The sequence below is a fragment of the Gymnoscopelus microlampas genome (genome assembly GCF_963454915.1).
Source record: "Gymnoscopelus microlampas genome assembly, chromosome: 21".
Taxonomy (NCBI): Eukaryota; Metazoa; Chordata; class Actinopteri; order Myctophiformes; family Myctophidae; genus Gymnoscopelus; species Gymnoscopelus microlampas.
The window spans coordinates 1,810,138-1,822,200 of NC_139958.1; the positions used below are offsets into that span (position 1 = coordinate 1,810,138).

The 12,063-nt window shown below is 38.3% G+C and overlaps 1 protein-coding gene across 1 annotated transcript in view; it reads right to left on the reverse strand.

The window, feature by feature from the left end:
* Positions 1-1,283: 1,283 nt before the first annotated feature.
* Positions 1,284-12,063, reverse strand: part of LOC311037326 (NACHT, LRR and PYD domains-containing protein 1-like) — a gene marked incomplete at its 3' end in the record, with an annotated part of 39,191 nt that continues 28,411 nt past the window's right edge. Inside the window, exons 10-16 of the mRNA XM_084046453.1 lie at positions 9,969-10,013; positions 9,559-9,773; positions 8,687-8,925; positions 6,780-6,890; positions 6,284-6,425; positions 4,893-5,077; positions 1,284-1,382 (exon numbers count right to left, since the gene is read on the reverse strand). Coding sequence (XP_083902579.1) covers positions 1,284-1,382; positions 4,893-5,077; positions 6,284-6,425; positions 6,780-6,890; positions 8,687-8,925; positions 9,559-9,773; positions 9,969-10,013 — 1,036 coding nt within the window. The remainder of the gene's footprint in view (positions 1,383-4,892; positions 5,078-6,283; positions 6,426-6,779; positions 6,891-8,686; positions 8,926-9,558; positions 9,774-9,968; positions 10,014-12,063) is intronic.

Sequence of the window (12,063 nt, forward strand, 5' to 3'; positions counted from 1 at the left end):
AGATTGAAGACACACACACGCTGCAGAGAGAGCACCATGGCCTGAAAAGATACATTCTGTTGAACTAAAACAATGTTTGACCTACAAAATTAAATTAAATGACAGTCACTTACATGTCATTGAGAAGAGATGGATCGTTGTCCTCAAGGACTTTGTTGAAAATCTCTTTGGCTTTTGGCCCACTGGAATCCACGAGGTCACGCAGTGCCTTCATCTTATCCATAATGGTGGGCTTAGACAGCACAGTATCAAGACCCTCATAGTCATTAATGCTGGCCTTATAGGTGATGACATTCTCATCAGCGAGTCGTTGCAGGATGACGGGTGCGACCATCCTCACTCTCCTAACCAGGGAACCCTGCTGTTGATCCACAAAGTCTCTCACTGAAGAATAAGATAAGAGGAATGAATATTAAGTTGTGGGTGAGAAACACATTGAGACATGATTATGAATGTTATATGGTTTAACATGCATCACTCAGCTCAGTTCTTTATAGGATAGGTGTGTGTGTGTGTGTGTGTGTGTGTGTGTGTGTGTGTGTGTGTGTGTGTGTGTGTGTGTGTGTGTGTGTGTGTGTGTGTGTGTGTGTGTGTGTCTACAACTTAACATATTATTATTAGTAGTAGTAGTAGTAGTATTTTATTTATTCATTCATTCACTTATTAAGTCGTGAAGCATAGGTTGTATATAACCAGTCAGTCAGTCAGTCAATCAATCCATGCATCTTGACACAGCACTGTATAGGCCTCACTCATTTCTGCCCAAATAGATTTTCAGCCATTTTGTATTTCCTTCACCTTCTGATTGGAAGAATTTATCCACTTTACTTAGATCAATTATTTCATTTTCTGTTTTCAAAATATCTCTGCTTGATTCCCTACAATCTAACTGTTCTTGCTTTTGATTTATAGTTTTTCATAATTGATTGTTTTATTATTATTCTATTTTCATTTTTATTATTATTTTTATTATGGCGTAACAGATGTAGACTGGTCTGGGATGGTGTGAGAGCCCTTATGTGTATGTTTTGTTGTTGTTGTTGTTGTTGTTGAATGTCATGTGATTGTTTTGTATCAATGTTTGTGTGTTGTGCCTGAGGACCCCCTGGAAGACGAGATGCTGCATCTCAAGGGGTTTATCCTCCGATAAAAAAATTCAAATCAAAATGTGATAAAATGTGTAATATGGCAAATTAGTTTTTTTTTTGGGGCTCAGTGTTAAAATCTTGGAAGGAGGTCCTTCATTTAAATACTGCTTATGGCCTAGAAGTCATGTTTGAATCCTATATGGCCCTACGTTGAAGAACGGTCATACCTGGTGTCTGGTCTCTCATCCTGAGGGACTGTAGCTCTCCAGAGATGGAGTCCACCTCATCACGACCCTGAGGAGAGAGAGAGTTCTGCTGAGTGTCTATAAAATAACCTTTAGAAACACATAAAACCCAATACAATAATACACTATAACAATCCACAGAGTTACAATGTCAGCATTTAGCAGATGTTCTTATTCAGAACAACGTACAAAGTACCAGACATGAGTAAACACCATGAACTCTAGTTGGTCAAGTCAATAGAGTCCAGAATATAGGATACTAGGATAGGAGGTAAACATCAAACATAACATCGGCCTAAATAATATAACACATAAAATACAGTATTATCTATACATAAATAACATACTATGCAGCATCTGTATAAAGAAAACAGCATGTATCTAAATATAATGCAACACAATTATAGACCACAAGGATTCCACTGAGCATGTACAGACACATCATCATCATTAATTAATTACGGGGCCAGAGCTCAGCTCTGGACCTGTATTGTTATTGGCATTATTCTGTCACTTCTGCCACTTTTCACAGTTCTGGCTGAACCGTGCAGTCGCTTTTTACGAAACTCGGCCATATGGTAGATGGTCATGAAAAACGATCAAGAAATAATTCTCACAATCCTTCGTCCAAAGGTGGCGCTATAGCACTCAATTGAAAATGGCAACTTTGAACAGGTACAACTCATGCCCTGTTTGACCTAGAGCCATGAAACTTGGATACACATATGCGTCTCCTCATGCTGAACAACTTTCACCCTCTGACTTTTGACCTCTGACCTTTAGATCTCCCACCATTTTGAATTATATGAAAAACAGTCATTGGCTCCTAACTTCTGCATTTTTTCACTTATGGAAAATCCGTTGGAAATTTTTGTAGGCAGAGGTCCAAAGTTCAAGTGTTAAACGTTTCGTGCAGATTGCTCAAAAATCCCAGGAGGAGATAGATTTTAACTATTACAGTTTTATGAAAATTATTCATCTGTGCCTAAAACATACATGCAGACTCACATTTCTTTGAAACTTTGCAGAAATGTACAGGGTCATTCCAAATATCACTGAAACCAATCTTACTCCAATTGGCCAAAAGGGGGCGCTATAGCAATTTTTTGAAAAGGCAGACTTTAAACAGGCATAAGTCATGCCTCGCTTGGCCGAAAGTCGTGAAACTTGCTTACACATGTGCCTTGACTCATGAGGAACACACGTATCGATTTGACCATTAAGCTCCGCCCTTAGATTTTCCGCAATTTTGAGCAGTTTGAAAAATACTTGTTTTTGCCAGTTCTGGCTTAACCGTGCAGTCGCTTTTTACGAAACTCGGCCATATGGTAGATGCTCATGAAAAACTACCAAGAAATAATTCTCACACTCATTCGTCAAAGGGTGGCGCTATAGCACTCAATTGAAAGTGCCAACTTTGAACAGGTACAACTCATGCCCTGTTTGACCTACAACCATGAAACTTCGATACACACATGCGTCTCTTCATGCCTGACAACTTTCGTGGTCTGACTTTTGACCTCTGACCTTTAGATCGCCCACCATTTTGAATTATATGAAGAACAGCCATTGGCTCATAACTTCTGCATTTTTTCACTTATGGAAAATCTGTTGGAATTTTTTGTAGGCAGAGGTCCAAAGTTCAAGTGTTAAACGTTTCGTGCAGATTGCTCAAAAATCCCAGGAGGAGATAGATTTTAACTATTACAGTTTTATGAAAATTATTCATCTGTGCCTAAAACATACATGCAGACTCACATTTCTTTGAAACTTTGCAGAAATGTACAGGGTCATTCCAAATATCACTGAAACCAATCTTACTCCAATTGGCCAAAAGGGGGCGCTATAGCAATTTTTTGAAAAGGCAGACTTTAAACAGGCATAAGTCATGCCTCGTTTGGCCGAAAGTCGTGAAACTTGCTTACACATGTGCCTTGACTCATGAGGAACACACGTATCGATTTGACCATTAAGCTCCGCCCTTAGATTTTCCGCAATTTTGAGCAGTTTGAAAAATACTTGTTTTTGCCAGTTCTGGCTTAACCGTGCATACGCTTTTTACGAAACTCGGCCATATGGTAGATGCTCATGAAAAACTACCAAGAAATAATTCTCACACTCATTCGTCAAAGGGTGGCGCTATAGCACTCAATTGAGAGTGCCAACTTTGAACAGGTACAACTCATGCCCTGTTTGACCTACAACCATGAAACTTCGATACACACATGCGTCTCTTCATGCCCGACAACTTTCGTGGTCTGACTTTTGACCTCTGACTTTTAGATCGCCCACCATTTTGAATTATATGAAGAACAGCCATTGGCTCATAACTTCTGCATTTTTTCAGTTATGGAAAATCCGCCGCTTTTGTTTTGTCGGCAAAGGTCCTAAGTTCATGTGTAAAATGTTTTGTGCAGATTACTCAAAAATCCCAGGAGGAAATAGATTTTAACTATTGCAGTTTTATGAAAATTATTCATCTGCCCCTAACACATACATGCAAGACTCACATTTCTTTGAAACGTTGCAGTAATGTAGAGAGTCATTCCAAATATCACTGAAACTAATCTCACTCCAATTGGCCAAAGGGGGGCGCTATAGCAATTTTTTGAAAATGCAAACTTTAAACAGGCAAAAGTCATGCCTCGTTTGGCCGAAAGTCGTGAAACTTGCTTACACTTGTGCCTTGACTCATGAGGAACACATCTATCGCTTTGACCAGTAAGCTCCGCCCTTAGATTGTCCGCAATTTTGAGCAGTTTGAAAAACACTTAAACCCAGGATTTTTCAGCTATTTGCGTGAAACTGTATCATCTGTGTGATCTCCTTTTTCACAGTTACTTGTCTGTTGGGCCAATGGCGTCTCCCTTAAACGAATGCCTCACAATCTCAAGGTCGCCAGTTCAAGCCTCACTTGATGCAGACTTAATTTAAGTTGAATTGCAAACAACATGACTGTATCAATGAATACATGTGCAAATGGTAAAGATAACCTGAAATGCTTATTTGAGAGTACGTTTTTTCAACGTATGACATACTTCATTCTGAAAATAGTTTGTGAGCTTGTAGATCGGCTACTTTCACTAGTTTTGGTTCTGAGGAGATGTACAATTTCTTCATTGGTAAATGGTTTGTGAACGAGTGATCTTAGTGTTAGTGAAACAGGGGCTTGGTTCATGAAAGAAGGCAAAAGTTTATGATCTTCAACAGACAATATCAGCCTGGACAAAGCTATAGCACTATAGGTAGTGTTGCAGCCTATTAGTCTGAAGGTTGAGAGTTCGAATCCTGTTAATGGCAGTAGGTTGAGATGTCCAATCAAACCATTATGTTTCCATCTCTCTCTCTCATCAATCTATTGTTTCCATGTCACTCTCTCTCTCTCTTCAATCTATTCCGTTTCCATGTCTCTCTCTCTCTCTCTATTCACTGGCCCCGTATTATCGCTGCTTGCAGCTATATTTTAATTTAATTTTCAACATTATTTCCTTTTCTACATTCCCTGGTATTTAAAGGTTCAATCAGTGCAGTTTTAAAATATAGAAGGATATATTCTGACCAGGAATGGAGGAGGGATGGAGCTCAGAGGATGATTCTTATGAAGTCCAGTGAACTGACAGGCAGAACACAGGTCATAGTCAGGACACACTGTACAATGAAACCTGGTGCCCATAATTCTTCCATCCCCAGCCCTTATCCCACAGCCATCACAGTAATAACCAGGGTGCATCATGGAAGAATTCTCTGGAATACAAAATATAACAATTAATAGCATAGATTTAGTAAAACAGTTTAAGTTCCCACAAGGACCAGAATCCAGATAGACTGGAGCTCACTATAAACACAGAGTCAGGCTTTGTCCTGATTATTACCATGAAAGGCTGTTTAAATGCCAACACAGTTTAAATGCTGTGTTTGCAACATGCTGGCTTTTTCATAACAGCAGTAATATTCACATTAGTGTGTAGTTTCCTTTTTAAATGAGTTAACACGTTTGATGAGTTGTTACAACAGCAGCAACAGCACTATGTCTGATCAGTACTGGAACCACTACTTTAATCTGATCCACTCTGTTGTTTTATTTCACAGAGAAACCAAAGTGTTCTCAGACATGAGACCTTAAAGGTGTAACTTCTCCCAAAAATAACGTTTCCTTTCCTATCAATGACTCACCCAGTGAATCATTGACTACATGCAGTATTTGTATTTTTGTCACATTCCTTTACAGAGAAGAATCCAAAAACAAGAGAAGAAATGAGAAAATACTATAATAATAACATAATATGTTATTAAACTCTCAGAGTATAATCCTGAGTGACTTCTAGACAGTTTAATTATTTAAAAAACACCTGAATATTTTACTTTTTCGTCTCTTATTTTGTATTCTTCATTCAGTGTGAAGGAAAGTGACAAAAACCTTCCATTCATTCAAGGCTTCACTGGGTGAGTAAGTAAGAAAGATTTATAGTTCTTGAAAGTATTGAAAAGTATCAATACTGAAATATAGAAATAATAGTATTGGTATCAAAATGTACCTGAAGTACAAAAAGTAAAAGTACTCATAATGCAGAATGTCCCATTTCAAGTTTTCAAATGTATACATTGTATTAAAATATTTTGAAAATAGCAGATCTACAAGCTCACAATGTGTCTCATCGCGAAGCATTGTGAGGTTGTAGATCTGCTATTTTAAAATCGCCGAATGTTCCAGGTATTATATCTCCATGGGTCTCCAGAGTGTCTGTCTTGATTGCATGAACATAAAAGGATGTTTTATTTCTGTGTAAAAAGCTAAACTTTGAGCACAACTTCCTCATGTCAATGTTATTAATTTATAAAGTAAGTGTATTGTCCGCCAAGACAGTTATTATGGGGAAGATAACATTTGAATATGACAATGATGTTACACTACATGCCATAATTCAATTAAACTGAATAACTAGTATTTACCTTGCAGGTAAACGTCTTGCTGCCAGACCAGGTTGTTCTCAGGTCCCAGTAATGTCAATGTGACACATTCTGCATCGAGAGCCAACTCCACCTCAAATGTTGGATGGTAATTTGGTCCATAGTTCAGATGATAAGTCACAGCCTGAAAACAGAGATAGAAAGAGATCTCTACATATAGTGTTTTATATTGTGATGATATTGAATGTTTGGTGCTATTTAATATGTGATGAATTGAATACCTAGGACCCCAATGTTATCCCAGTGTTATCCTTTTGTTTGACTGCACTTGTGCTGTTTTTACATTACTGTCTAATAAAATATTCAATCAATCAAATGACTATTACTATTGTATTGTGTTACTGTAAGAGTGAAATTACTTGTTTTAGCTGTAGTAATAATACTAGAACTGATAGTAGTAGCACTTGCAGTTGTAGTGTATGTTCCTGACTCAAATTACTTTACCATAATCTGAGGTTGTAGTTTTAATGTGTGATACCTGGGGTTGGACTTCAGATGAAGTACATTGCAGACTGTAGGCTTGGTTTGGGGTGAGATCACAGAAGGGAGAGGCCTTGATATGTTCATCCTCCTCATGTTGTACTTTCACCTACAATGACACCAACACAGTTTGACCAGATGGTTCAATCATAATGTCTGGTATTTGGGCAGATATGTCAGGCTATGTACACAGGCTACTATAACAGTCTGTTACTGTCAAAACAAGGGCATTTTGACATTGCTCTATTATAGACTCTGGCCTTGTATTGTCTGTCACATCATTATCCTCATAGCATAATTGCCTAAGTCATATTTCTAAGGTTTTCAGGAAAGAATAAATGAAAAATGTTACTCTCCTAACACTGCTGATTCATGCTGTCTTATTGCCAATGTTCTCGGCCTATCAGAATGATTGCTACATTCAAAATAATGTCTGCCTAAGTCAAATGTTTTGACTTAAAATCACTTTCTGCCCAAGTCATTTTGTAACGTAACAAGCATTCTGATAGGCTGAGGACATAGGCAACTAGAAAAAGTGCTCCTCGGAGCACAAGTCTCCGCCAGGTCAGGTAGGTTATTATGGCCTCCTGGTGGCGCTATAATAGGCCAATGTGAAAAGGCTGCCATTTATTCCTAGGCCTTGCACGGCAATCGGACACTGCATGCATGATTTGAGGCATTTTGTTCTAAAAATGCGTTTTGCTAAATTTGACCTGCTGGTGGCGCTATAACAGGCCAATGTTAAAAGGGTGGCATTTGTTCCTCAACATAGTGTGAATGTGCTTTCAAAGTTTCACCGTAATCGGACGCTGCATTCATGACTTGCGGCATTTTGTTCAAAACGGGCCACTCCTGCAAACATTACATGTCAATGTTAGCCAACCAGGATGGCATATGAAAAATCAAACAGATCCGTCTTGATCACATGACTATAGAGATCATGTGTACCGATTTGCGTGAAATTTGGATCAAATATGAAGGCTTAATATCAAAAAATTTGTTTTACATAAGTCTGCCTCCTGGTGGCGCTATAAAATTCAAATGTGAAAAATGCAGGGCAAAGGTTTGTCTTTGGCCTCTAGAGAGTGTGCATACAAAGTTTTACACTGATCAGTGCAGTTATAGGTAAAAACACGAATCGGCCTGTTACAGCGCCACCATGAGGCTGATTTGAACATTTTCAAATGGCATTTCTTCCTCGGCCTAATGTGAATGTGTGTGCAAAATTTCACGGAAATTGCATGCTGTGTTCATGATTTGAGGCATTTTGTTCGAAACAGAGTACTCCTGCAAACTTTGAAAGACAATTTTTGCCAATCGGGATGGAATATGAAAAATCTGAAATTAGACGTTTCTTTTAATGACTATAGAGATACTGTGTACCGATTTGGGGGATTTTTGGCCAAAATTTGTAGGAGTACTGTTCAAAAATGTGTTTTGCACAAATCTGCCTCCTGGTGGCGCTATAAAAGGTCCATGTGAAAAATTTGGAGCAGAGGTTCGGCTTTGGCATCCAGGGACTGTGTGTGCACAGTTTCGCTGTGATCAAGCCAACGGTGCCAGAGATTAGCTGTACACAGACAAGACAGAATGACACACACACACACACACACGGACGGACGGACAGACAGGGGGTAAAACATACTCTCTCGCCATGCCTTTCGGCCTGGCGGAGACAATAAAGCACAGTGAAGCAGCAATGTTAGGAGAGTAGAGTTAGGCAGAATTGTCAATTTGACCAAAAGATTACTTAGGGAATTATACTATGAGGCTAACAACATACGTATGCCCACGGCTACAGAACAGCTGGTTGTCTTTTTAAAATACAAATCAATTTCATATTTTAGTATAATGAGTGTAAAGTGATGCAAAAGCTCTGAGATGTTACTACTTAAGATGTTTTACCTCTTTGAGAGGAACATTTCTGGGCAGCAGAAATACACTCAGATTGTGTGTTTGTTTCGGTGGTTGAAGGAACAGCAGAACTCGACCACATGTTGGTTTAAAGTTGTTGTGATTCCTCCACATCAGCCCATAGAGAGATGGATGGCTCACATTTACAACCACATGAGTCTGGGTCACTTCCTGTGGTTCTAAGAGCTTCAGCCCTTCCTCTGTGATGTGGGCCACACACAGATCAGCTCCTGTGACAAGATTTAGAAACATTTTAGATTCAATTTGATGTAAACTAAACCTCACACAAAAGACATAAATACTTAAATATATACTTAGTTGACCCAGGTTCCAGGGCTCTATACTTGGTCCGGTCCCTTTTCCCCTCTACACCAAATAAACGATACAAGCTCACAAGGTGTTATGTTGTGATGTGAGTTTGTAGATTGATTTTGTTTGCATATTTATAACTCTGTTGTCAGATGGTTTGATCAAATACAACATCCCACATTGCTTTTAAACATAATTGTTGTCTGTTATACTGTGTCACTTTTAACCAGAAACTTTAAAATGATTGGTAATGACATCAGTTTCTACAGTGCCCTACATTCAGTTATTCACACACTGATGGTGGAAGCAACCATGCAAAGTATAAGACCCGGAATTTGAACCTGGGTCTCCCTCAGACCCTCACAGGAAGGGACACTAAAGGCCCACATCTTATCCACTTGCCTAAAGGAGAATCCCCCTTGGCCAGGGGAGATATTAGGCTTTTGGTCTTCAGTCAGAGACTCTAATAAACTCTGCTACATAAGGCACCAACCTGCTCATGAGGAGCAGTTAGTGGTTCAGTGTGTTGCTCAAGGACACTTTGACTGACTCACCAGGTGTGACGTCACAATGTGGCAGGTGTAGCTGGCAGATAGTCTCCTGAGGACACTGGATGTTAAACAGAGGACCTGCAGGAGTCCCTCCTGTTGACTGAAGCCATCTTTCATCCCACTGAACAGTCCTGTAGAGGACTTCTCCTTCCCCTGTTGTTTTAAACACCAACCCTGTCACACTGCACTGGAACAGCCACGCCCCGGGGAACTTGAACCTGTGACACAAAACAAACATTTTGATTCATATAATTGACTTAATTAAGTCACATGTTGCCAAATGAATTTACAATCCCAGTGGTTGAATAGAATCAACATGTTAGTGGAAACAGGAAGACTCAGCTGTGGTGAGTGATCAGCTGATGTTTTATGTCTATAGGCAGATACCAACCAAACTGTTTAGGATGAATTACCTGTATTTATTGGTTGTCTGTTCTGTGGTCACACTCGGTGAAAAACTGTTCCAGAGGCGAGAGAGACACAACAAGAGACATGGTAAGAGATCAGAAACATTAAATAAAACAGTGTGTGTGTGTGTGTGTGTGTGTGTGTGTGTGCGCGCGCGAGCGAGAGAGAGAAAATGATAATTCTTGTAGATAATACTGTTAGCTCCCTTTTTAACCACTTAAGCCATATACTTCTTTGTACAACAAATAGTGAAAGATGTGATGTGAGTTTGTATATCTTCTATGTTAACTGTTCTTGCAATTATCAGTTTCCCAGAGCCTACCTTGATTTATTTTTAAAAGAGCTCCTAACCCTGATTGAGGAACAAACTAGTACACAACTACCTCCTTCTAGAAAGGAATCTAGGCTTAAGAGGCCCATTGTGTCATTTAAATGTATGAAATGCCCATATTGTTCCAATGTAGAATAAACTCTTATTAATTTCAAAACCTGCAAAACGTACAAGGTCAGTGATTGTATTCATTGTAATACCACCTTTGTCATATACAGATGGATTAACCTGCACTTGTCCTGTGCTATGGGAGAGTCCTATGGGAGAACAGAACGCCTTGCAGAGCACAGATATACTATATGTACCAACAACCTAGATTACCCTTTAGCCAGGCACTTTAAGGGTGTTCACAATAGTAATGACACTCTTTTAGGCATTATAGGCATTGATCACATCAAACCCTTAACCAGAGGTGGAGACCGGCTTAGGTAATTAAATCAACAGGGAACCTTATTAGATCCACTCCCTGGACGCAGTCCTCTATGTCTAAATGAGGCTTTATGTGTTTTCTTTAGTTTTTTTTTTGCAGTTATATACTATGCATATATTTTTTCCCACATTTTGTTTTACCTTTATACCATATTCTTTTTAATTTTCTTTCTTTTGCTGCTATTATGCTTTATATTTGTATGCATTTTTATTTCTCTTCTTAATATAGCCACGCACTCAAGTGCAATCCATAACATTCCTGTGTTATTCTCATATCCCTATCAGTGTGGTGCTCAGGCACACATTGTAGTTCTGGGTGTGTTTGCTACACTAATGGTGATTGACTAACGGTGCTTCATCTCTCACATGTGACATAATTTATTACCTGTGTTTGTTTGTCAGTCTCATACTTGCCCTGATGAAGACCAGTTCTGGTCAAAACATGTTGGCTTTTTTACAACTTTGTAGACATGATTAAAGTACCTTGATTTTTTTTTTGTGCATTTACCCATTGTTTCTGGTGTAAGGTATGTTATTTATGTATTCATTAATTCATTAACTCATTTATTCATTAATTTTTAACACACCAACTTTTAAACTTTTGAGGTCCAGTCCTGGCAGTCATCCATATTGGGAGTTCAAAGGTCATTCAGTGGGTATAAGTGTGTGTCATAAAAGCTGGATGTGTGTCAGAGGTAGAAAGTACATATACTCAAGTACTGTACTTAAGTACAGTTTTATGTTATACAATACTTCTACTCCACTACATCTCAGAAGCAAATATTACACTTTTTACTCCACTACAATTATTTTAACACTTTAGTTGCAAGTAACTTTTAGATTATGAATACAAAACATAAATTATCCAATTACAACACATTTTCTACTAAAAATAGCAGAATGTGACACGGTGTGAGCTTGTAGATTGGCTATTTTTGAAAAAATGTTAAACATTTTGAGTACTTTTGCTTTGATATTTTAAGTATACTATACTTAATAATATACTATATAATATAATATACATCAAAATATTATGTTGATGCCTTTGATTCAAGTAACATTTTGAATACAGTACTTTTTTACTTAACAAGAGTATTTCTACATAGTGGTATTGCTACTTTTACTTACTGTACATAAAACATCAGAGCACTTTTCCCACCATGATGTGGAATCCTTTCAAAATCTTTTGAAAGTCCTTTGAAAATCTACACGCTCACAACACGGAACAAAGCAATGTGTTGTGGGCTTGTAGATCTGCTATTTTCAATTAGCCAATGAATATATAGTGCTTTAGTGGTTAATGCATGTTTTGTAATAATAATCAAAATCTACAAAGTAAC